Here is a 23,246-nt window from a genome sequence, read left to right as displayed (position 1 = left end):
TGTTTTGTCTCTTTGGGGCCATAATCTAGTTAGGACAGCTTTGTAATATGAGTTACACCAGTTAAATTATAACCATTGAAAGTCTCAACAAGATGATAATCCATAAGAAGACAATAAGAGAAAAGTTACGAGTCATGAAAAAGTAAGATGTCTGAGTGATCCAGGACAGACATTTATATTACTTCAAAAGTTCACAATACAGAGAATAGAAAACATCATTTGAACAACTTTACAAATGTGTCAACTACACAAATCAGGGGAAAAAAATAAATTGTGGCAGTGGCATATTTCTAACCTGAGAACTTTTTTCAGTTTTACAGCAAATGGCATGAATTCAGTTTTACTCAATAAACATTTTATGTGTTTATACAGTATAATCAAAGTAAAAGTACACAAGTATTCCTGTGGAGAGCAACATCTTTAAAAAAGGTTGGCATCTTTGGTTCATATCTGCATTATTATGGCTGGCTAATAAAGAAACATGAATCACAGCTACAGTTTCATGCAACACACTCATATTTTATTCCAACAGGTTTTTTTTGCTGGTCTTTATGCACAATTTCAAACAAACCATTTAAAGTATGAATCTTTAAATTTGAGTTTCATCAGTCTCATACTGTTAGGTTTTACTTTGTAGCACACCAGTTCAAACTTTGAAAGACAAAGTCCTGCATGTAAACTTGAAGTTTTACCTTGTATCTTATATCTGACTGATCTTTTGTTTTTTCAAGGTTTATTGTGCCCATGAGGCAAAAAGAATCCAAACAAATTCCTTTGTATTTATCAAAGTTTATGCTCAATAAGCCAGGTATAAGTCAGTCCTTTGTATTTACTTTTTGCTAAAATTAGTTATTGGTCTTCAGACAGATATGAAGTATATTTGATTGGTTTATTAATGTGTTTTCACTTGTTTTTCTATTTAGAGGAATGCTTTATATATATATAAATGTTTTAGCATTATTTAATCAATTATAAATGGTCCTTCACAAATATTTATTTGGAATTTTACACAAAAACACTGGAAAAAATAGGAAATACTGTCAAAAACAATGAAAACAGCTCGATTTGATCTTACGATGATGTCTGGTTCAAAGTCCCATTAAAGAAGCAGCTGGTTAAAAACAATTTGTCTCAGGATTTGTCTCGTATTATGATTCATTTTCACATCAGCAAATCCAATGGATGAACAATCTGTTCATGTGTTTCCACTCGTTTCATGATATTAAATTGTTGTGATTTAAGTGCACTGATTTCATATGAAATGGGATTTAAAATACCAACACAATTATTCTCAACAGTTTTTGAAAACTCCTGTAGATTTGAAAACGAAAACGCAGAAAGGAATTACAACAAACTGCACAACTTCAACTCCAAAGGCTCAAAAAGTTGAGCAGATAAAGACGATTATGTGCTCATCACTTGCTGCAACAAACTGCTAAACACGCCAGTGAGTTGTTGATTACCCCTTCCCTCTTTGCAGAAGTGTAATTTAATTACTTGGATCATTACATAATATTTTTTAATAGGAATACAACTCATTTGAAGAAAAACAAAATAACGAAAGTGCAATAAACTAAAGTGTAATGCAGGCAGGTTGCCAGCAGGGGGAGCCAACACATAGTGTCAGTTTACCAGGAGGAGCTGCAGCTTGAGTGAGCAGCCACTTTGGGGCACTGTTGAGTTTGTCACATCCTGTGAAACTCCTCAGACAGGTCTTTGTTGTGGACTGTCCTGTAGTCTCACACGTCTCTGCACCCGGTGCTTGAGTCCTGCAGATTTTCTGTTTTCCGGTCTCGGAGGTGGTTACAGCTGGTCTGACTCTTCTCTGGTGCTGCAACTCTGCTGAGTGCCTAAAATGACAGTTCTGGCTGTTGTGGGTTCAGAGTGATGGGCTGTGGTGCGGCTCCGATGATCCACAGGATCATCATATTGGGGAAGATTTTCTTCTAAAGGAAGATCCCCATCTGGGAGGTAAGGCGGAGGAGGGAGATCAAACCAAGGAGGCCGGGTACTGAAAAACACAGATCCATTGTGTGAGCTAGTGCAGAATAATGACTCAATACTTTTGACTAAGGCTAAAAACAAAAAAAGGACTTACCGTATTTTTCAGACTATAAGGCGCACTTAAAACCCTTTAATTTTCATAAAAATCGACAGTGAGCCTTATAATCAGGTGTGCCTTATGCATTAACTCTGGATGTGCTTACTTCTATTGAACAGATTTTACGTGGTTATCGTGAATGAGCTGAATAAAGTTTGACTTATCTGACTGTTTTGTTTCACTTAATGCGCCTTATACTCCGGTGCGCCCTGTAGTCCGAAAAATACGGTACACAGAATAATTCAAGCAAGTTATTTAAAGAAATTAAATTTCTTGGTTAATTATATTGTTAATTAGATCGTTTTATTTAAAAAAGTTAGATCAAATAAGACACGGGTTATTCCTTAAAGCTGTAAGTTGGAAAACAGCAAGAATTGATCTTTGAAATGAAACAGTCAAGTTTCTTCAACCGCTCTTCTCTGTTTTCTTTTATCTGAGCAAACGTTCAAACTGCAACATTCTGCTTTTGTTTATTAATAAATGAGATAAACAAATTTGAAGATTAAATTATTGTTGCAAATTACATAAAAGCACCACTGGGACAGTTGCTGACGGATGGTTTTGATAGGATGCAGATTATTCTTCTAACAGGAGACTTTCAGCACCAACGTTTCTGCCTCCGCCTTCTGCTTTATTGTTTACAGTGCAGACAAACTGCAGCTGACAACATCTGCACAGCTGTTGGAATCATTACTCCTCTCACCTGACATCCAGAACAGCTTCTGTGTATGACGGAGGCGAGTCCAGAGACAGCGAGGAGGGATACAGAGTCCCAGACAGCAGCTGTAGTGCTTGAGGGATTGAGCTGTATGGGCCTGCTGCGCTGGGCGACCCAGGAGAGAGACCTGGACCTCCGGGATGCATGTTGCTCTGGTCCAGGATGACCAAACGGGACAGCAGGAGGGGCTGGTGATGATGTGAGCTCCCTCGAACACTTCTGGGCAACAACACGCTGCGTTTCCTCTGGTGATGAAGAACCAGAGCCAGCAGAGCCACCACCAGCACGAATATGACTGCGCTGCCGATCACAGCGTAGGTGATGCTGGGGTAATAGCGCAGATGATAGTCCAGCGTCACGAAGTCCTGAAAGTCCTGGCTGGGAGCTTCTGTGAATGAGAGGAGGGAGATGGTGCATTGGAGGAGGAAGAATGGAGTTTGGTGTAGAACTAACACAAGGAATGAAAGGAGGACGGGTGGAGAATGGGAGGCTGAGGAAATGAAGACGAACTGTAGTTGAACAGGTGGGGGGTGGGGGTGAGGGGGGGAGGAGATGAAAACAGGAGTGGAGGAGACAGTCCAGAAAATTCTTTTCAGGTTTATTTCAAACTGTATTTGCTTTCATTTAATAGCATCAGCCAGCTCTCCCAACAAGCTCCACAGGATGTAAGGAGTGAAGCGTCCACTACAGAACCCCCCCCCCCCCCACCCCCCCAAGATGGAAAGAAGGCACCATACATTTTAATAGGAAATAAAAAGAAGTAACAGAACAGCTGAATTATTTTTTTTTTAAGGGGGCAAATTAGCCTCCGGCGTTTTATTTAATTTAAAATTTGACTCGAGCTGCATTAAAGATGAGAGAAGGCCGGGGGGGTGGGGGGGTGGGGGTGGTGTCACACGCTGCTGAGTTTGTCACTGGAACAGTCTGCAAACCATTTTAAGGTCCGGGGAACTCGATGCCCACGGTGAGAGCTGAGCCTCACGGTAACAAACTCCGAGCGAGCCACTTCACAGCTGAAAACGAGGTAAGGGGCGACTGTAATGCCTGAGAACACTGCAGCTTATTATTCCAGATAGGATGAGGGAATAGCACTTAAACATTTCCACTGACGGATATTACAGCGAGAGAGTTTCAATCAGGCGCTCGGGATGGAGCTCGTGTAAATGGTGTTTTGGCTTATCAGCTGACAGCACTGTTACAGTAAGGAGACGGGAAGGAATCCTATTTATTACCAAGCTGCAGAAAGGATGTGCTAATGAGGAACGAGCTACATAAAAGCATTTTACAGTTGCTGTTCCAGTTCAAATTACACTTATGCCTCGAGGGACTGTGAACATCAAACGTCTGTGCATCTCGTAAAAAAGCTTAAAACACTCAACGGAATACTTCCTGTCTTCCACGCTTCCATCGTTCTACTTAAAAGTTGATGCGCATTAAAAACTAAAGGCCTCACACGCACTTTTATCAGTCTGCTGACCAACGAGCTGGCAGGATATTGTGAAATTGCTTGCCAGGAAATGACCGTTACCAGATATCTCAAGTTGGAATCAATAGGCTGTAAATGTTTCCATCTGTTAGTATTAGACCCCAAGAAACTGCAAAGCCCGCAAGCCCTTTTGGAGCATTTTAAAGAATTCCAGATTTATAGAGACTTACTGGCTCTTTGGGGATGAGGTGTTTAGTCCTGCATTGAGATTCCTCTCACATTTGCGAGGAAGAGGTGCAGAGTCTCAGAGAATCAAAACAAATCTCCAGAAAAAGCACAAACCAATGTGACTCGTACACTGCGACACAAAGATGTGATTCACGATCTGAAATGTTTATAGTTGTACACGGGAATTTGAAATTGTGTGGTATAAAATCCTATTTTTGAAGAAAAAAAAAAAGTGCTGTGGAAAATGCAGATACAAGCAAAATGCAATGGTTTTAAATGCTTTAGTCAATTCAATTCAGTTTATTTATAAAGCGCCAAGTCACAACAGAAGTTGTCTCAGGGCACAGAAACATTCATATATAAAAATAATAATTTAACATTATTTATCTGAGGAGCAGACTGCTTTGAGTTTAACTTCATCACAGAACTCTCATCTTGAGCAAGCATGAAGGCGACAGTGGAAAGGAAAAACTCCCTCATGAGGAAGAAACCTTTAGCAGAACCAGGCTCGGGACAAGCGTCCATCTGCTTCGACCAGCTGGGTTTGAGAGGAACAGATACACAATGGCAGGTCAAGAATCACATGTTAAGATAAAAATAGTATCAAATTAAAATTATTAAATTTTAACAATTCATTTAAAGAAATTAGGTCAATTTGTTCTCCAGTAGTCTAAGCTTATAACAGCATAACAAGCCAACCAACTATAGGATTTATCAAAAAGGAAAGTCTTAATCCCAGTCTTAAAACTGGACAATGTCTCAGCCTCACGGACAGAAACTGGAAGTTGGTTCCACAAGAGAGGAGCCTGATAACTGAAAGATCTTCATCCCATTCTGCTTTTGGAAACTCTAGGAACCGCAAGTAAGCCTGCAGTCTGAGAGTGAAGTGCTCTGTTGGGAAAATATGGAACAATGAGATCTGTAATATAAGATGGAGCTAGGTTGTTGAGAGCTTTGTAGGTTAGAAGTAAGATTTTGAATTCTATTCTGGATTTGACAGGGAGCCAATGGAGAGAAGCTAAAACTGGAGAGATATGATCTCTTCCACTAACTCCAGTTAAGATTCTGGCAGCAGCATTTTGGATTCACTGAAGACTTTTTAAAAAAGTATTTGGACACCCAGATACCAAACCATTACACTAGTCCAGTCTAGACATGACAAAAGCATGAACCAGTTTTTCTACATCATATTTATATAAGATGTTTCTAATTTTAATGATATTACGCAGGTGGAAGAAGGCGGTTCTAGTAAAGTTTTTAATGTGGGGGATAAAAGACATGTCCTGATCAAAAATAACACCAAGATTTTTAACTTTAGAGCTGGAGGCCAGATTAATGCCATCCAAGGAGGGAGAAAGAATGAAAAATTTAGTTAGACAACTTGTGTAACCGAAGCGAAAATCCTTATGTGAGAAATAACATTTGATTGTTTCTGAAAAACATGAAAGCATAAATCAAATTGAGTGCCCACTTTCTGTCTAAAACAATGTTTCCAACTGTTTTTCATCACATCTCATCTCTTTGAATACTAGGAGAGTTTAAAACTGGGGACACCAAACTGAAGGACGATACCCCTGCAGGAGGATTTTTTTAATATCACTGTTACCCATTGGCTCTCAATTGATCTAATTAGTTTTGCAATATTGCTTTACCAGGCTATTTCTTTTTGCCAAATCATTAAAACTTGAAATCACATTGCTGCTAGAATAAAAATGAGCTACTGCTTTTCAATATTACAGCTCTTTTATTTTAATTAAAATCGTATTTTATATAGTTTGCAAATCGTTGAAATGCATTATGATTGATTAAATAACAGTCTAAATACGACCAGAGCATCAAAAACTGGAGTAGACAGCAAGCCATGAAAATATTTGCTAACTAACAAGTTTGTGGGTAAAGGAGGGGTTACTTCTCTTACAGGTGTTGTAGCTTGTGTGTGATTGTCGATGGCACGGCCACCTAAAATAATTTCACCTGACCTCGAATCAGTTTGGGACAAACTGTTTCACTGTTGTTTCTACATGTTAGATTAAGACAAAAGAACATTACGGGTAAGGATGCACAATACTATCAGCATGGTACCAGTATCAGCCGATATTAGCGATAAAGTTAAATATCAGACATCGGACATCCCATTAAAATGACTCACCGATATAAAAGACGCTGCTTTTTAAATATATATTATATATTTGTATAGTGTTAAATAATTTCCAGCCCCCCTTTTGACATTGTCATTTGGTAGCAGGACAAACTGACTAAGACCATGCAGAATAATGTAGTATTTTAATTCCACAGCAGAGAAAGCTATGTAGTCTCTTTAAGTAGGTATAGGGAAAAATATCAGTATCAGTTATTGGCCAAATAAGTTTTAACATATCACCACGGACCCGTCTAATTTATTATGCATTTGCCAGCCAGCCAGCCATCGATCGTGGCGGCTGGAGCCACTAGCTCTCCAGTGTTCCTCCGCCTGCACCAGCTGAGTGAAGCAAGCGCGCACGAGAGGACTCACTGTTGCAGTTCTTAGAAATTTAAAGCATCAGTCAAAAATTGTGGCATGAATATGAAAAAAAAAAAACATATATAAGTCGTTTCAGCGTATAAGTCACAGGACTGACAAATCTATGCAAAAAAACTGCGACTTATACGCCGGAAAATACAGTAGGCCTACTTGTCGGGGATTTTTACTTTACAAAAATACTAACCCATATTTTTGTTAGAACACTGTGGATGACGAGGCATGCGTACAATAAGTGTTTTTTTTCTACTTGTTTTCCTCCTCTTCTAGACATCATGTTGTTTGTTTCCTCTGTCTACCTGACCTTGAAGCCCTGGGGGAGCTTCTGCAGTGTGTGTAACTGTGCTCACACATAATGTTGAATTCCCAACAACAACTAGCCTGGCATGCAGCCTATTTATGTGCCCGTGTTCAGTCAGGGGCCCCATGCCTTAATTAAATTTAATCTAATTCAGATGCTCCACCCGCACGCTGCCCCAACGAAGAAAACCAGCCAATAAAACAAGCCCCCCTTGACCCCTCCCTTGTGATTTAAAATTGGCTAGTCTTTTACGCAACCAATTAATCATGGACCGGACTCTCAACACAGAGAGACGAAAACAAAGAGGAATTATTTCCATAATTACCTATAAAAAAAAAAAAAGGGGGCTGAAATAAAGAGATCCCACCCCTGCCAACCTGCACCGCCTTTCAGGTTTCCGAGCATTCCTCTGGGAGCAAAGAGAAACACGCACAAAAGAAACTCATAATGCTGCAACGTGAACAATGGGAGCGTCTTCGGAAGAAACGTGATAGAGAGCTGAAAGGCTGCTGCGAATCACAGAGGGGATGAAAAGACGAGCAGAAAAAAGGGAGACTGGAGCAGCCTCTCTTTTTTTGTGTGCCTCTGTCCCCACTTACTGTGTGTGAGATTGAATTTTGGGTTCTGTTTCACAACGCTTTCACGGTTGTAGTAACATCGTCTGAAGTTTAAAAGCAAAAATATGTGACTACTGCAGCAAGGGTAACTTAAAGAATTTCTGTAAAAGAGCAGGTGTTTAGTACAATTTAAAAACTTATTTTTTTATTTCATTTTGAACCCAATTTGGCTGTTTTCTTCATCACAAGTTTCCTGATGTATCATAGCTGCTTATGTTCCCATTTGACATCTTTGGTGTATTTTTTTTGTCCTTTATTATTATTTTCTACTTTGCATGTATTATTTGCATCCTCATTGTGTTTTTAATCTACATATTGAACTACATAGTCCTTAAAGTTATTATTTTATATCTCTCTACAGTGTCCTGTACTAAAGCTCTTTTTTAGATGACTTTGAACTAAAACATGAAATTACAGTAAATCAAATAACTGCACACATTTAGTCCATTCATTGCAGAATGTTGTTTTAAAACTTGTTTTGAATTGTGAACTTTTCTGCAAGGACCTTTTAAATTGCATTTAATTTTGACACTTTATCAGATTTTCTCCTGATATGATTCCACCACAGTTAAGAACTGAAAGGGAAAATGGCAACGGAAAACAAAACCAAATAATGAAAACAAACAAATAAACAAACAAACAAAAAAAGCACTTTTTTTTCTGTTCTTTAAATTATGATGAACTTTTCTTCTAAGCAGAACCGGACCACATCATCACTTATGATACATGCTGGAGCACACCAGCCATTTCACCAACAACCCAGTATATATTAATAAATAGTCAGTGACCAAGCAGATATGTCTTGTCTAAGAAGTTATTGACAGGAAAAACTGCTAAAAACCTAAATGCTAACAGTTTATCCATTCCGATGTATCTGCTCCCAGTGGAAATGATACATATGCACATTTAAACAGCTGCACAGATGCACCTTGACTCTAATAACCTCATTCTGCAGCTCCCCCAGTGACCCCAGCACCTCTCGCACTGCATCCATACTGTATTCATAAACTCCCAAACCTTCCATATGTGCAGGCTTGGGGAGAGGGGTGAGGTGCAGCCTTTCAAACAGGCCACTTTAATTACATCAGAGTGCCTTCTCCTCACATCTCAGCCTCTCCGCTCTCACCTCCACTCCACTACTCCCAGTGCAATTTAGGTCCCTCTCTTGTTTCTCCTCTGCTGTTTCTCTTGCCCTCCCCTCATCTCTCTTCTTTCCTCCTCACTCACTATTTCACGATTTGCTCCCTTCATATTCCACATCTTTTCCTACCGTTATCGAGATGACATGCGTATTGTCTTTATAATATACAGCAAACGCACCAAGTCTGGAATAAGAACTCATTAGAAACTAGCAAACCCCCTTCGTAGTATCATCAATACATTTCCAAGCTTTAAAACATTTTTGTATACAGATATCTATCTACCCCCCACCCCCACCCGCATCATTAAAATACCTTAAAACGAGTGAAAAGAATGATGGAAACACTTAACGGTCCCAGAAGACATTGCATCTGAAAGAAATGGAGTGAGAGAAGATGTGTACTGTCCTAGTTTGAGCACTTTACACATAGTTTCCAGAAACTTAACTTTGAACTGGCGGCTTCAAACTAGACTTAAATCTATTTAAAGAGACTGAGACCCCCCACTGAGTGCTCTATTCAATAGAAGGGACACACTCCTTTCCGCCTGCATGTCTGAGGACCATCCTTTCCAAACCTTGCAAATGCTTTCTTTTCTCCTTCACCTTTGTGTGAAATGAAAGGAGCTATGAGAGTACTTTCTATCTTTGTAACTACTCACAATCTAATTTTTTTTATACCTCATGGCATTTCTTTTTTTGTGCCATGCAGAATGACACAACCATAATGGATTCCAACATGATGGATTCATCCTTTTTTTTGCCTTTATAAGTAGTACACTAAAGATAAAAAGACAACTAGAAAGCTAACATTTATGTGGCTGCACCTTTGAATTAGATATTTCAAGCTCATGTGTTTGTGTGCCTGTGCGTTTAAAGCCATCGTTAGGTAGGGTCCTTGAAAGAAAAGCAGATTCATTTTATAATCTGGCACAGCCTACAAGCAGAAAGAGAGGAAGCGTTCATATCATCAAAATATGCGTTAGCTGGAATTTTATCAAAGAAGAAGTCCACTGAGAGATGCCACAGCACAAGATGAGGCAGAATATTGGTGCACAGAAAACCATTTGCAGTTTCTGAAGCAAAGGGAGTGCTGCTGTTGGTGCACAATGGGCTACTGAACATGCAGTGATTAATACAAGATGTGAAGCCCTCTTTTGTCTGCCTTTAATCAAACTGTGCTGCAGATCAACAGCAGACCAGCCGTTGGGTTGAAGAGATACAAGCTCTCTTTTGCTAACGAGCCAGTCCCTTTGTTCTGACTGGCTATCTGCCATTGACTAAGCTAACTAAACAATGTCTGGCCACGCTCATCTCAGGAGAAGCAAAATCAAATAAAACAAACTCGAGCTAATGAAACCCTCTACAGATCCTAAATGCCACACTTAAAAAGCAGATGAAGACAGTGAATGAAGATATACTCCTTCTGCTTTGTTCCTGGCAGAGGAGGCAAGGACTGAAACGATACGCTGTAATTTTGCTTTACATTAAAGACTAGACCAGAGCAGGATGGGGTGGAGGGCAGGGGAGTAATCAGCTCTTATTGTTGTCTTTGTATGCTTTGCTCCTGAAGTGCAGTATAGTTTCATTTAGTTCCTAGATGTTGGTCACAGCAGTGCTTTGACTGATGCTGTTAAAAATGTGGGATTGTTGACCAGTGCAGATCTTCAGACACTGCTGATTGTGACTGCAGAGAAGAGGAGAAGAGAAGAGAAGAGAAGAAGAGAACCACTAGGTGGCAGGAAGATCACATATATGTTGGCCATGCAGAAGCGTTACTGGGAGGCCATCCAGTGAGTGGAAGAGTGTGAAAAGGGTGGCATGCCATCTGCTTTAAAACGTACCAATAAACACGTCCACACTTGTGGCATTAATGTTTTACATATACACCAGTTAGGAATTTGTACATTCTGCAAAGTTTGGTGTTAAAAAAAAAGTATAAATATCAAGTTCAAGTCAAAGTTTATTGTCATTCGCATCACATGTGATGAGGTGGAACAAAATTATGTACTCAGGGTCCCAGTTACACCCAAAAATAGCAAAAAATATAAAGCATAAAAAGAACCAGTATATAAGGATCTAAGATATATGCTAAATGAACACCAAACAGTACTCTAAATTATATGATATACGCTAAACACTAATAATGTAAAACAGTATGCTGAACAACAGCAGCCCGAACATGAGTCTGTGTGAGCAGATGGGTACGAATGAAAACAACAGCATGAGATAATCAGCAGAATGAGATCAGCAGCACAGATAAGTCACATGTCACTAATTAAAGCGTTATTAGTGATTTTTCTCCCTCTTAGTGATAATCCTGATTAGGGATTTATGAGTCTAACAGCTTGAGGGTAGAAGCTGTTCCTCAGTCTAGTGGATGACCACTTTTTCACACTTTCATTCGTCTAAAAGAAGCAAGGGAAAATGGTCCAACAAGTCTTTCATCCTTTCCCAAAATGAGCTCACTAAAGTGCTGCCACATGGTGGTTAAACCAAAAAAAAGAGGTGGAAACTATTAACAAAAACGTGTGGCTTGTTTGGTGCAGTCATCTCTTTACTGTGTGCACGCTCCACAATGAAGACATGTCTACAGTATAGAGGTTTAATAGTTGAAAAAACTAAATTTTAAAGTGGCTGCAGCGTATACGAGCTCAATAAACAAAGCTACAAATGCATTTAAAAACTGAAAGCGTCTCATTTTCTCTTTTTAACTTTGCTTGCAATTAAACCCAAGTCTACATCTGAAAAGTAACACCACTCGGCTGGAACTACAACACACTATTTTCTCTTCAACTTACATTTAGTAAAATTTGGTCTTATCACAAAATTGTCAAGAAATGGGAATGTGACTATTTGTCAACAAAAATCCTGATGTTCAAGTGGCAATTCCATGCACTTCCCCCCCCCCCCAAAATGTTTAATGACCTTTGAAACATCCACATTTATTGTTGTGAAGCAGAGCTTGTAGTGTTTTTTAATTGGAACCTAATCTTCTTGAAATCCAGATAAATGAAGATGATTCAGTCATGTGATGCTGACAGTGTTTAAAATATAAAGTGTTAATGCAAAACAATACATATTTTTAAATAAAATAGTCTTGTATATATAGATAAGACATCAAAATATGGATTAGCCCTTTTAATTTAACACATGAGTGCCTCACCTCTTCACAAAGTTGCAGAAAGAAAAGCTTTGTAGAGAGTGGTGAAGGCTGTTGGAGTCAGCCTCCCCACCATCACAGACATCTACACCTCCAGATGCAGGAAGACGGCCAACTGCATCATGAAGGACCCCACTCACCCAGCACACACACTTTTTGCTGCTCCCCTCAGGAAGGAGGGCATTAAGGCTATCTGCCATTGAGGATAGATAAAATGATTTTTATTTGGGTAATTCATGTTTAAGGTATTATTCAACCAAATCAATACTTAAATACGCTGATCTTAATTAATTATAAAAGCTTTTTAATTACCGTATTTTATGCCATACACGTCACACCGCCCTATAAGTCACATCAGTCCAAATTTGTCTAATAAAATGGAAAAATCCATAAAGGCGTTGCTTCGCCGTATATGTCACATCTACTATGAGTCAGCGCTGACGCGTTGCATTTGTTTCACGTCACCGCTCACAATCCGGAAACGTGGGCCGGTGTTGTGCCAAAAATCGATTAGCTGTCAAATGGCAGAAGCGGGAGCGTGCACGGGAAGACTTTAACAAGAATTTAACAAGATTAAGACTTAAAAACAATTATTTGTTTGCCCAAAATTATAGTAAAGGTGTGTCTCAGTCTAACTTTTCCTTAATAAATGCACTTTGACGGTCAAATCATCTGCAATTTCAAAAGTATTCGATGCCTCGGTGCTCTGGGAGCACGCAAAGGGAGGAAATCAGGAAGGAGGAACGCTACGCATTTCTTCAAAATTTAACAAGATAACCACTTAAAGCAATTATTTGTTTGCTTGACATTATAAAACGGTGTGTCTCAGTTGAACTTTTACTTAATAAATGCCCTTCAATGGTCATATTAGCTGCGTTTTGCCAGGGCGGCGCAGCAAAATGAAGCCGATTTGATGGTTGCTCCAGGCGAACTGGACAAAGGTGGCAGTCTATGACAAGCCAATTGTGTACTTTTATCTATTACATGACACAACAGCATGCCATACTACTTGAGTGCCATCTAGTGGCTGAAAATGGGAGTGTTCAATATTTTTTGTCAGAATGAATGAAAACGGTCATATCTCAGACAAAAATTGGTTTATAAATATGGGAAAAAAATCCATAAATATGTCGCTTCAGCATTTAAGTCACAGGGCATGCAAATTATGCAAAAAAAAAAAAAAACGTGACTTATATGCTGAAAAAAATGGTAACTGCTCTCATTTCATCTTCAATCCAAATGTCTTAAATCCTACAAAAAGTTAAAGCCTTTTTGTTTTGGAGATGTAAAGACAAATTATCTTGTAGATCCCAGAATAAAACTAATTTAAAGATTTTACCCAACTATTTGTACCTTTAAATTTTCCAACTGTTTTCAAACTGTTCCCTTGAGACCCTAAGGACATGCATGCTGTAGTTAAATGTCCAATCACCCTTTCTGACCTCCGTTAAGCATTAGAGATTTTCACTGCCAACCTTTGCTGCCAACCAACTTCCCTTTGTTGGAACATGAAACACTGACTGATTGAAAGCCGTTCTGCTAAAGCACTCTTGAAGCGAAGCACACAAACCGCACTGCAACAGCACTTTTCCAGATCCCTTTGGCAGCACACGATTAAAATTCATGCTGAGCATTGCCAGCCTGTTCCTTTAGCGGTGGCTTGTCATGTACTGTATGGTGATCTACGAGATGTTTCGTCTCATTAGTTTACCTAGAAAACAAAGGAATGAAACCTTTCTGGTGTCCTAATGCTTTGTTGGGAGCAAGGAAACAAGCCCCTGTAGTTATGATCAATTTTTATGTATAGTCTTTTGTCTGTGTCCACTTCTGTCCTCCTATCTGCCTGTTCCTGTGTGTGAGCTGTGCTTTAATGCAAGGAAAGTTTCCATGCTTCATCAAGCCTCCATTTGCCTGTCCTGTAATAACTTTGCTCGCTCCATTGCCTGCCACTATCAGACCCCCACCATAACACTCACTCACCGCTTATTCAGTCACCACAAGAAAAGTGGAGGGGTTAGAGTTAATGAATGACTTCAAGATCTGGAGAACATCCACAGAGAAGGAGAAGGAGGGAGAATAAAGTGAATGGTTACTTTCAGCCAGGTGACAAGTATAAAACACTGTTAATGGAAAAAACTGTCATCCAGGAGGCAAAGTGGTGACATCAACAGAGACTGCAGAGAGGCAGCTGACACATGCGGAAAACAACTTAGGGGTAACAAAACCATGAGCATGTGCCAAATAACATGTTGTAGCACTTTGCTGGTGTACAAGGCCTCGTCCGTGTCAGTGTAAATAAGTCAATGGGACCCTTGCAAAGCAAATATGCTTTAATTCATGCTATTTTTGGAACTGCTGTTTTGCAGTGTTTGAATTAGGGGATCAATAGTTACACCCCAGTCTAGTAAGGGGCAATAGCACACTGGTTTGTTAACGGTTTGTTCAGAGTAAAAGAAGAAAAAAAAAGTGCTTCAAGAAAGACATTTGAAGCAAATTTTGAGTCTTTGTGACACCTCAGTAAAACGTTGTCTAAATGTGGATAAAACCACCTTTTTATGGACATTTTGCCATTGCTGCTGGTCCATTTGGTCACAAAAGTCTAGACTGCACTCGGTGAACTGCAGAAGGAGCTGGCAAGACCTTGCAATCAAATAAAGGAGACAAAATGTATGTCACACAGATCAGGCTGTTAACTGGATGGACACGGTGACTGTCACTTGCTTCAAGATACCCACCATCGTATGAGCCTCAAAAACATTTATGGTGTCCAATGTAAGCCTCTACCTTCAAACCTTTGCACCTGACCAGGAAAGACCAAAACCCATGGTATTATCCAATTAGGAAAACCTAATGAGGTTAAACTGTAGAGCCAAGGGTGTTAGGATTAGCACAAATCAATAAGAGAAAGCTTTTTGTGGCCAATTTAAAGGAAAAACAAACTGAAATAAAGAACAAATAAAACATAAGCTGCCCGTTTAAATAAAGAAATTAAATTATTCTAAAAAATAAATCACTTTCACTTTCAGTAAAGAAAGAGTAAAACAGGGGTAAATGGGATGAAGAGAAGTCATTGTAGAGGCAGCTCTGATGTGTAATCAAGGCTAAAATATTTCCTGATCCTGAAAGAAAGACAATAATAAATTTGATTTCTGTTTATGGGTCTTATAGAGTTAGACTTAACAAGAGAGGTGACTTTATGGACACCCAACCTATTGTTCTTTGGGTAACATGTTGCATGCTTCAGCTGAAGCACCCACGAGAGAATTTCATGTCTTTTTTGGAAAGCTTTTAGTATAATGATGTGGTTGAGAGGGGTTTATATTTTTCCTAGAGAAAAAACTAAGAATAGGGAGGGTGAGAGGTTGCTCAGGATTGTTGAAGCCCTTTAAATAAAAGCTTGTCCCACTGGTCCTCACGGGTAAAATCTCCATGGCAACTGTTCTTTGGCACCAAAAGGTGAGTTAGGAATGAGTGTTCAGGTGATCGGTAGGCACAAACAAAACCGCAAACAGAACGCATGCGCACAAGTCGCCGATGTGAGGTGAGGGAACAGAGTATTGAAGCTGCACAGATTCTTGTTCGGGGCCAGCATAAATGCAAAGCGATGCCTACTCAAACGTTTTGATCAAGCTCTGCAGGACAGACAGACGACTGTTGTAAATTATAGCCTACAGGCCTCTCTGACAGAACAGCCTGCAGGGAGGACACGTAAAAGCAGAAACCCTAACTCATCTCACACAGCAGGGGACACAATGATGATAGGGAACAACTGCATATAAATGTATAAATGTTAAAAAGTTCCTGAAGTTAAGACATACACTTTGTGCAAAGGAGTGGAAATGTAAACAAAATAACGATGCAAACAATAGTTTAAGATTAAGAATAAAACCACAGGAGGTTGTTTTGAAAGTCCTAAATACATCCCACCAATATTCCATTCAAAATGTCCCTTTACTGCCTTTATCAGTCACCCATTCCTTAGTTTCAGTAGTTGTGGTATTCATTTATTAGGCTTTGCCTATTTGAATTTCACAGGAATACAAGATATCCTCATCATAAACATAAACACACAGTTGCCACAAGAAAATGAAAAAAACTAAATGTTACAATGGAAGATATAGAATGGTTTTTAAATTACTCCGCAGTTTTTGAGCTAAAAAATGACAAGGGAAAAAGAAGATATGTAGTAAATTTACATAAAAATCCATCCTTTATTTATTCATAGGATGTACATCCTGACAGCAACATTATACATAAAAAAATGGCAAAATATAAACTTTATTTTTTTTTTTTTACTGTGGTTTATCACTAATAACTTATTTAATTTAAAATAAGTTCAGCAGACAACAGATACAGGTGGGGCTTGATTGTAAAGTCACGTGATGTCAGTAGCAAATTAGCTGAAAACATTAGGAAATTAAGTTTTTGGTGCATAGAATGGCACCCCTATTGCATGGACATTTGGTAAAAAATACCTTTTTGGACACGCACAGTAAATAAAAATACACCAACACTGAGAATAATGCAGCAACAGGGTCTTTGTTCTGCAGCAAGACCAATTTATTAATAATCAAATAGTATTGTAGTATGGAAAACCTCCTACTACTGGAGTCAAACAAATTTTCTTTCAAGTACTGTGCTCACTTTATCTGTGATCTTCTCTCTCAGTCAGTTTCCACAAACGTTTGCTCTTTTCACCACTAAGTGAAGTTTCACAGCCAGTTAAAAATGTTGCCCATTCTTCAAAGCATTTAGAAATATCTCTGTCATTGAGAGCTTCAGATAAACACATTTTTGACTTAATCAGTAGCTTCGAAATAGTTATTATATCCTTCCATAAAAAAAAAAAACAAGTCATTAGCTACAATTTATTCCGTTTCTTGCAGTTTTCGTGCACCATGTTTGCGAGCTCTTCCTAAGCCAGATTCACACAAAGCACTTTTATGCCCCATTTTCACATCACAAACAACTGTTAGAAATGGCAGATAAATGGACCAGATGCTCAATTCATCAGGCTTGTAGACACTCCACAGATTGCAAATAAACGTCCATCATGTCAGAAAGGGAGAAGCTAATAACTAACATACAACAACAAAAAAAAAAAAAACGCCAGAGATCGTGTTTCGAAGGAAGTGCAAACATCTCAGGAAACAGTTATATTTGGTTAAAATGTTATGAGCGCAACCAGGTTTCAACTATGAAAATTTAGTGATCCGAGAAAATAAAAAAATAAAAAAGAAACTGGCCATTCTTTACACAGAGACAAGTCGCTGACCCACCAGAAGCATCTTGTGACGATGATGATATTGAAAAAAGATAAGACATGTGGGCACACTGTTAATTGAGCTTTAACAACTTGATAAAGGTCAGTCAGATGAGTTGGGGGTTAAATCACGTGAAAAACGTTCTGCTACTGAAGCTAAATTTGCTGAAATGAACACTGATAATACATTCTCTGTATGATGTAAGTTCTCCAAGTTTGAAGAACTACAATGTCATGGAAGCTCAATAAGGTTAAAATAGCTACAGCATGCGGTGATGAAAGGTCACCAAAGCTGAGAGATTTGTAATAAACGTGTCGTAAATGCTTGATCTTGTTATTGTAAATGGACTGCACTTATATAGTGTCTTTCAATCTTATCGAGATACTCAAAGCGCTTAACACTACAATATATGTCCTCGTTTACCTATTCATACAGCACTACAATATCTATACAAAGACTAATCAGTGCTTTATCACATTCATACACTGAGGGGACACACATCGGAGGCAATGAGGGTTCAGTGTCGTGCCCAGGGACACTGCGGCATGTGGCTGCTGGTGGAATCGAACCCCCAACTCTTGCATTGGAGAACAACTGCTCTAACCACTCAGCCACAGTTGTACAAGAATGACTATCATAAGAAGAGCATGTAACCCTTGATTTAACTTGTTTCCCACCACAAGGAATTATCCCTTATGTGAAAAGCTTACTGTAAAAAACTGTTATTATATGATCGTTATCAATTTATCTTGGTGTCTGCCTGATGTGTGAACCTGTGTTAAGATATTAATAAAATAGTAAATACTATTTCCACTCGACCTTGCAGTGTGTATCAACCAATTATTTGTGTAGAATGAACCCAATAGGATTTAAAAACTGTAAATCTCTATCAGACACCTTTAAAAACACGAGACAAAACTGAACATAATGTAAAAACAACTTGACTTTAGAATAGGTATAGATGGAATGAAAATTATTTTCAACTGTTTTTAAAGGTTTGATGATAAAAACTTAAAGAAGAGTCGCAGCTGGAATCAAATTACAACATATATAACTACCGGTATTAAGCTACTGTTTTTGAAAGATTTTTTTCAATCTCAGTCCTGGAAACTGTATAAAAATGCCCAAGAAAAACATCTGCATTTAGGCTAAAAACATTCAAACAGCCAATCTCGTGATGCTACTGAATACATTTAAAGGGAACTATGTAATACAGTATTCCAAAATAAAATAAGCCAACATGTTATACTACAGGAAACACCTATACGAGTTTAAAAAAATGGTTGAACTTTATTAGGAATCAATCATAAAATTACATCCATGTAGCTGTCAGAGCTGTCACAATGTCTTTGCAAAAAAAAGCCTGCAGGTAGATGGTTAGTACTTTTTCAACTCTCCTATGGGAGCTGTCCCCACATTCACATATGGCAGTGATCAAACCAGTGAAAAAACCTGAAGCTTGTCTTAGGTGGAATGAGTTTTCTGTGAAAACGCTGCTTTTTTATTAACCACATACAGTAAGTGGCTGTTAAGGCATCAGTAGTTTTAACACAGCCATTCGCAGGTTCATTGGATCAGTTCATTCCAAGTAACCCAGCAGGCAAAGTAAAATAACAAAACACCAACATAAATAAAAGAGACGACGTTCTGGTCATGCGTATCTTTCCATAATTGAACTTGTAACTTGCCAGACAGAAATGATTGCAAGAAACAGAGAAAAATCAATTTAGTAACATGCTGAAATAGAAAAAAATACGTAAAAATGACTATCATAATATACAAATACTGCTTTACTCTCATTTTAACAATGTGGAAAAATATATACGTACATATATCCATGTTTTTCAAGACAAGAGATAAGTATAGGCAGACTGCTAAAGATTGTTAAAGGTGCAATAAAAAGCTGGTCACCTTCCACCCACTGCACAGAAGTAATTTATTCTGGCAGGCCACGCTAGAAAAAGTCTGAGCTCTGTAAGAGAAGAGTGCATAGGAGAAAAAAAAAAACCCTATAGATTCAGAACAAGTGGGATAAAACTTGCCCAGACACACTTTTTCATACTGTTTACACAGATAAGTCATTGATATACAGCCCCGATGAGACACTAACAATGTCTTTAGAACATCAGTGCCCACACACAGGCCAGTCCCTTTCTTTGCTTGAGTTTTTCACCTGGTTAAGAAAAGGAACAAGACTCCCGTTACCTATTTCACCTTCTAGTTCTCTATTATTTACCAACAGACCTGGTGAGGCAAGTGGAAGTGTAACGAGTTTTATCAAAGTTAGACAACAGAGCAACAAAACCCATTGCTGAAGGTCCGTGGCTCTTGCTCATATCTGCGTTCAGATAAAGAGGAATCAACAACGACAAGACGTGAAGCACGATGGTCAGTTGTGCAGCCTGTACACAGCCACTTCAAGTGTGACCCCCCCCCCCCCCCCCCCCCCCCCCCCAAAAAAAAAAAAGAAAGAGTAAAAGGATGTGCCTAAGGGGACACTTCTGCAGCCGGAGATAAGTCTGGTCCTACAGCTTTCAGATAAGTGACTGATTTAAGAATGGGAAGCCAAGGTGAAGTCAAAATGTGAAGGGTACCAATAATGAGAAACAGCGATGATGAAAATTAGACATTGGTATGAGAAAGAAAAAAAAAAGAGTTCCAATAAAAGTTTGATTTGTCTCATTAGTGTCCCAGCTTTTCTATAAAAAATAAAATAAAAAAATCTTGACTTGCATCTTTGCACACCTCCAGCATCAAAACAGTCACCATTTGTAAGCAACCGATCATAATGGGACAAAGTGTCCCTACAGTAACCAAGGAAATGAAGGGCATGTGGTTCTTGTTGTGTCTGTCTGTCTCAAGCTGAACTTGTTTGATTTGTCATGCAGATAAGATCACAACAAACAGAAAAAGGCCCATTTCTTGGGACAGATCATGCTGATATCGGATATGGGATAGGGTTGTGCTTTTATCGCTACTTACTAGTTGTTAGTTTCTTGGGAGCGGTGTTGTCAACACTGACATGAGTAGAAGCCTTTTTCTTCTTTCATGAGGTGCTGGGTTGACACAATGTGTTGCAAGAAAAAAAAATGCTATTTAAAAAAAATACATTTTTCAAGATATTAAAAAATGGGCTGTGTTCTGAAGAGTATCCTGTAGATATAAAGTCGGCGAAGAGGCCAAAATATTTATCTTTGCTGGAGAAATATCAGTCCAATCAAAGTAAAAGCTCCACTGCTGCTTGTATGAATTAATGAACCCAATAATTTGTTGTATTCTTTATTGAAACTACATCTTCCATTTCAGCATTATTCTCCATTTCTTTTTATTCTCACCGTGCAAATGTAAACCTTGTATGTCAACATTCTCTACAATGTGTCTTATAAGGCTGAGCTGTAAAAACTGAGGTAATGATTTCTTAATAAAAAATGAAGTATTTTACAGTTTTGTGAAGATGTTAATTTATTGAATCACATCAGATTTTAAACAAACTGGCATATTTATGATTTATTTGTTCTTTCGTTGTTTTGTGGGGCGGCTGTGGCTGAGTGGTTAGAGCAGTCGTTCCCCAGTGCAAAAGTTGGGGGTTTGATTCCACCAGCAGTCACATGCCAAAGTGTCCCTGGGCAAGACACTGAACCCATAGCCTCTGATGTGTGTCCCATCAGTGTATGAATGTGATAAAGCTCTGATTAATCTCTACAGATTCAGATTAGCTTTGTAGAGATGTAGTAGAGTGCTGTATGAATGGGTACACTCATACAGGGGGCACAGGTTGTGTTGTAAAGCACTTTGAGTATCTTGATAAGATAGAAATGTGCTATATATTAAGTACAGTCCATTTATCCATTTACCATTTTGTTATATATATTTATATATATATATATATATATATAATTATATATACACCGGTAATTAATTCAGTTTATTTATATAGCACCAAGTCACAACAGAAGTCATCTCAGGGCACTGTACAAAAACATTCACATATGTTATAAAAGCCAATTAGTAAAAGTTATCTAAGGAAGCCAACAGATTGTGTTCCCACCCTGAGCAAGCATGTTGGCAACAGTGGAAAGAAAAGAACTCCCTTTTAACAGGAAGAAACCTCCAGCAACACCAGGATCAAGTCGAGTGGCCATCTGCTTCGACCAGCTGGGGTACGAGAGGTCAGGAAGGAGAAACAGATAATATAGAATAGCATATATTTCATCATGACACATGAAGATCTTTGAAATGAGCATCACCTCAGACAACAGTGTATTTCTCACCACATAGACCATAAACAAAACAATCTCTTTCCAAAGTTTCTGAAAGTATAACCTTCCCGTCCGTGACCATTTTTCTGATTCCACATTCAGTTTGCTGCTGCTTCAAGGATCTTTCACATAAATTGTAAAATAACAAACACACACACACAAAAAAAACAAAAAAAACCAACCAAATATAGGTTCAGGAACTTGGAATGCATTTTTGTTTTGCACTTTTAACATATGATCAACTTTTACAATTTAAAAAAAGCATATATGGTTTTATCAATCTTTTGCACTGCTGCAGATACTATTTTCATTGGGACTGTGCTCAAACATCTGTATTTATCTTTATTGGGTTTATGATTGCACATTTCCTTGCAATCTTTCCTTATTTTGTAGAGTAGGAGCTCGAGTATAGCTCAGTCATCTCCTTTCTGACCTGCTATAGACTGTCAGCTTATTTTTCTGTATTCAGGCCACAACACTGAGTGCATCTCCCATGACTTGCTTCTGTACTGCATAGCAATAGACACGAAGGTGTCTGCTCCTCTGTTAGTCCATAGATCAAATGTGCATGCATAATGTGGTTTACCTCTGATATGTTGCTTTCTGTAAGCTTTCTACTTTCAGAGAAGACTTTGGGGATCTTTATGTACATGAGGAAAAAAAACTCTACTCACAATCTGGGAACAAACTGTTCAAGCATTTGCTGGAATCCATACAGCTGCTGTGTAGATAGAAACTTGAATTATGCATTTGAAATAAGCAGACTACAATTTCAATGCTTCATCTGATGTTGTGTTTGTTTTTATATACATTTGAAGTGCTTGAGGTACAAAAGACTGTGTGTTTGCCTACTTTGTGCTTTTTCTTCCCTGCTCTGCATCCTCCCCATGCTCGAGCAGTGAAAATAAGAAAGCTCAAACGAAACACAAAGACTGATAGCTACCACATGCATACACAGTCTACTATAGTGTGGAAGCTGAACGTTAATAATTGTAGCCTGCAGACATTTTGAACTGCACAAAACTTTTATTGGCTTTGGTGGATAACTTTAATTATCAAGTATTGTGAAGATATGCAAAGCATTGCTGCAACAGATACAACTGTTTCAGTTCACATTTATATAAAAACAGAAAAGCTCTCACTTTCTGTTTGTACAAATTTGTCTTTGAGGCACTTAGATTTTGAGGAGCATGCTAATTGTTACCAAATGTTTTGTAACACAATATGAGCAGTTTCTGTGACATTCATTCAATTACTTTATCAACCATTTCTTTTTAGCTTCTTTCATGCAAATGTTCTGCCTCCCGCTCATCACGGCCTGTCAATGCCAACCCTACAAGAGTCACAACTGTTTTGTGCTAAATTTAGCTTTTTCAACTACCCCCCCCTTTAAAGATATTTTTAGCTCCTTCCACTTCCTCCTGGTTTTTAAGCTATTTTTCTGCCTTTTCAGCTACTTTTGAGCTATTTTTTTTGCTAGTTTCAGCATTTTTTTTTAGCAAATTTCCTGATT

General features: G+C 38.5%; 1 protein-coding gene across 1 annotated transcript in view; it reads right to left on the bottom strand.

The window, feature by feature from the left end:
• Positions 1-1,734: 1,734 nt before the first annotated feature.
• Positions 1,735-23,246, bottom strand: part of ldlrad3 (low density lipoprotein receptor class A domain containing 3) — a 104,117-nt gene continuing 82,605 nt past the window's right edge. The window contains exons 5-6 of the mRNA XM_037683405.1: positions 2,805-3,207; positions 1,735-2,011 (exon numbers count right to left, since the gene is read on the bottom strand). Of these exons, the coding sequence (XP_037539333.1) occupies positions 1,804-2,011; positions 2,805-3,207 (611 nt within the window). The 3' untranslated portion in view covers positions 1,735-1,803. The remainder of the gene's footprint in view (positions 2,012-2,804; positions 3,208-23,246) is intronic.

The sequence above is a fragment of the Nematolebias whitei genome, chromosome 10 (genome assembly GCF_014905685.2).
Source record: "Nematolebias whitei isolate Nwh7 chromosome 10, NemWhi1, whole genome shotgun sequence".
Lineage (NCBI taxonomy): Eukaryota > Metazoa > Chordata > Actinopteri > Cyprinodontiformes > Rivulidae > Nematolebias > Nematolebias whitei.
Note: the sequence above shows the minus strand (reverse complement) of the source record. Positions and strands in the feature narration are given on the sequence as shown.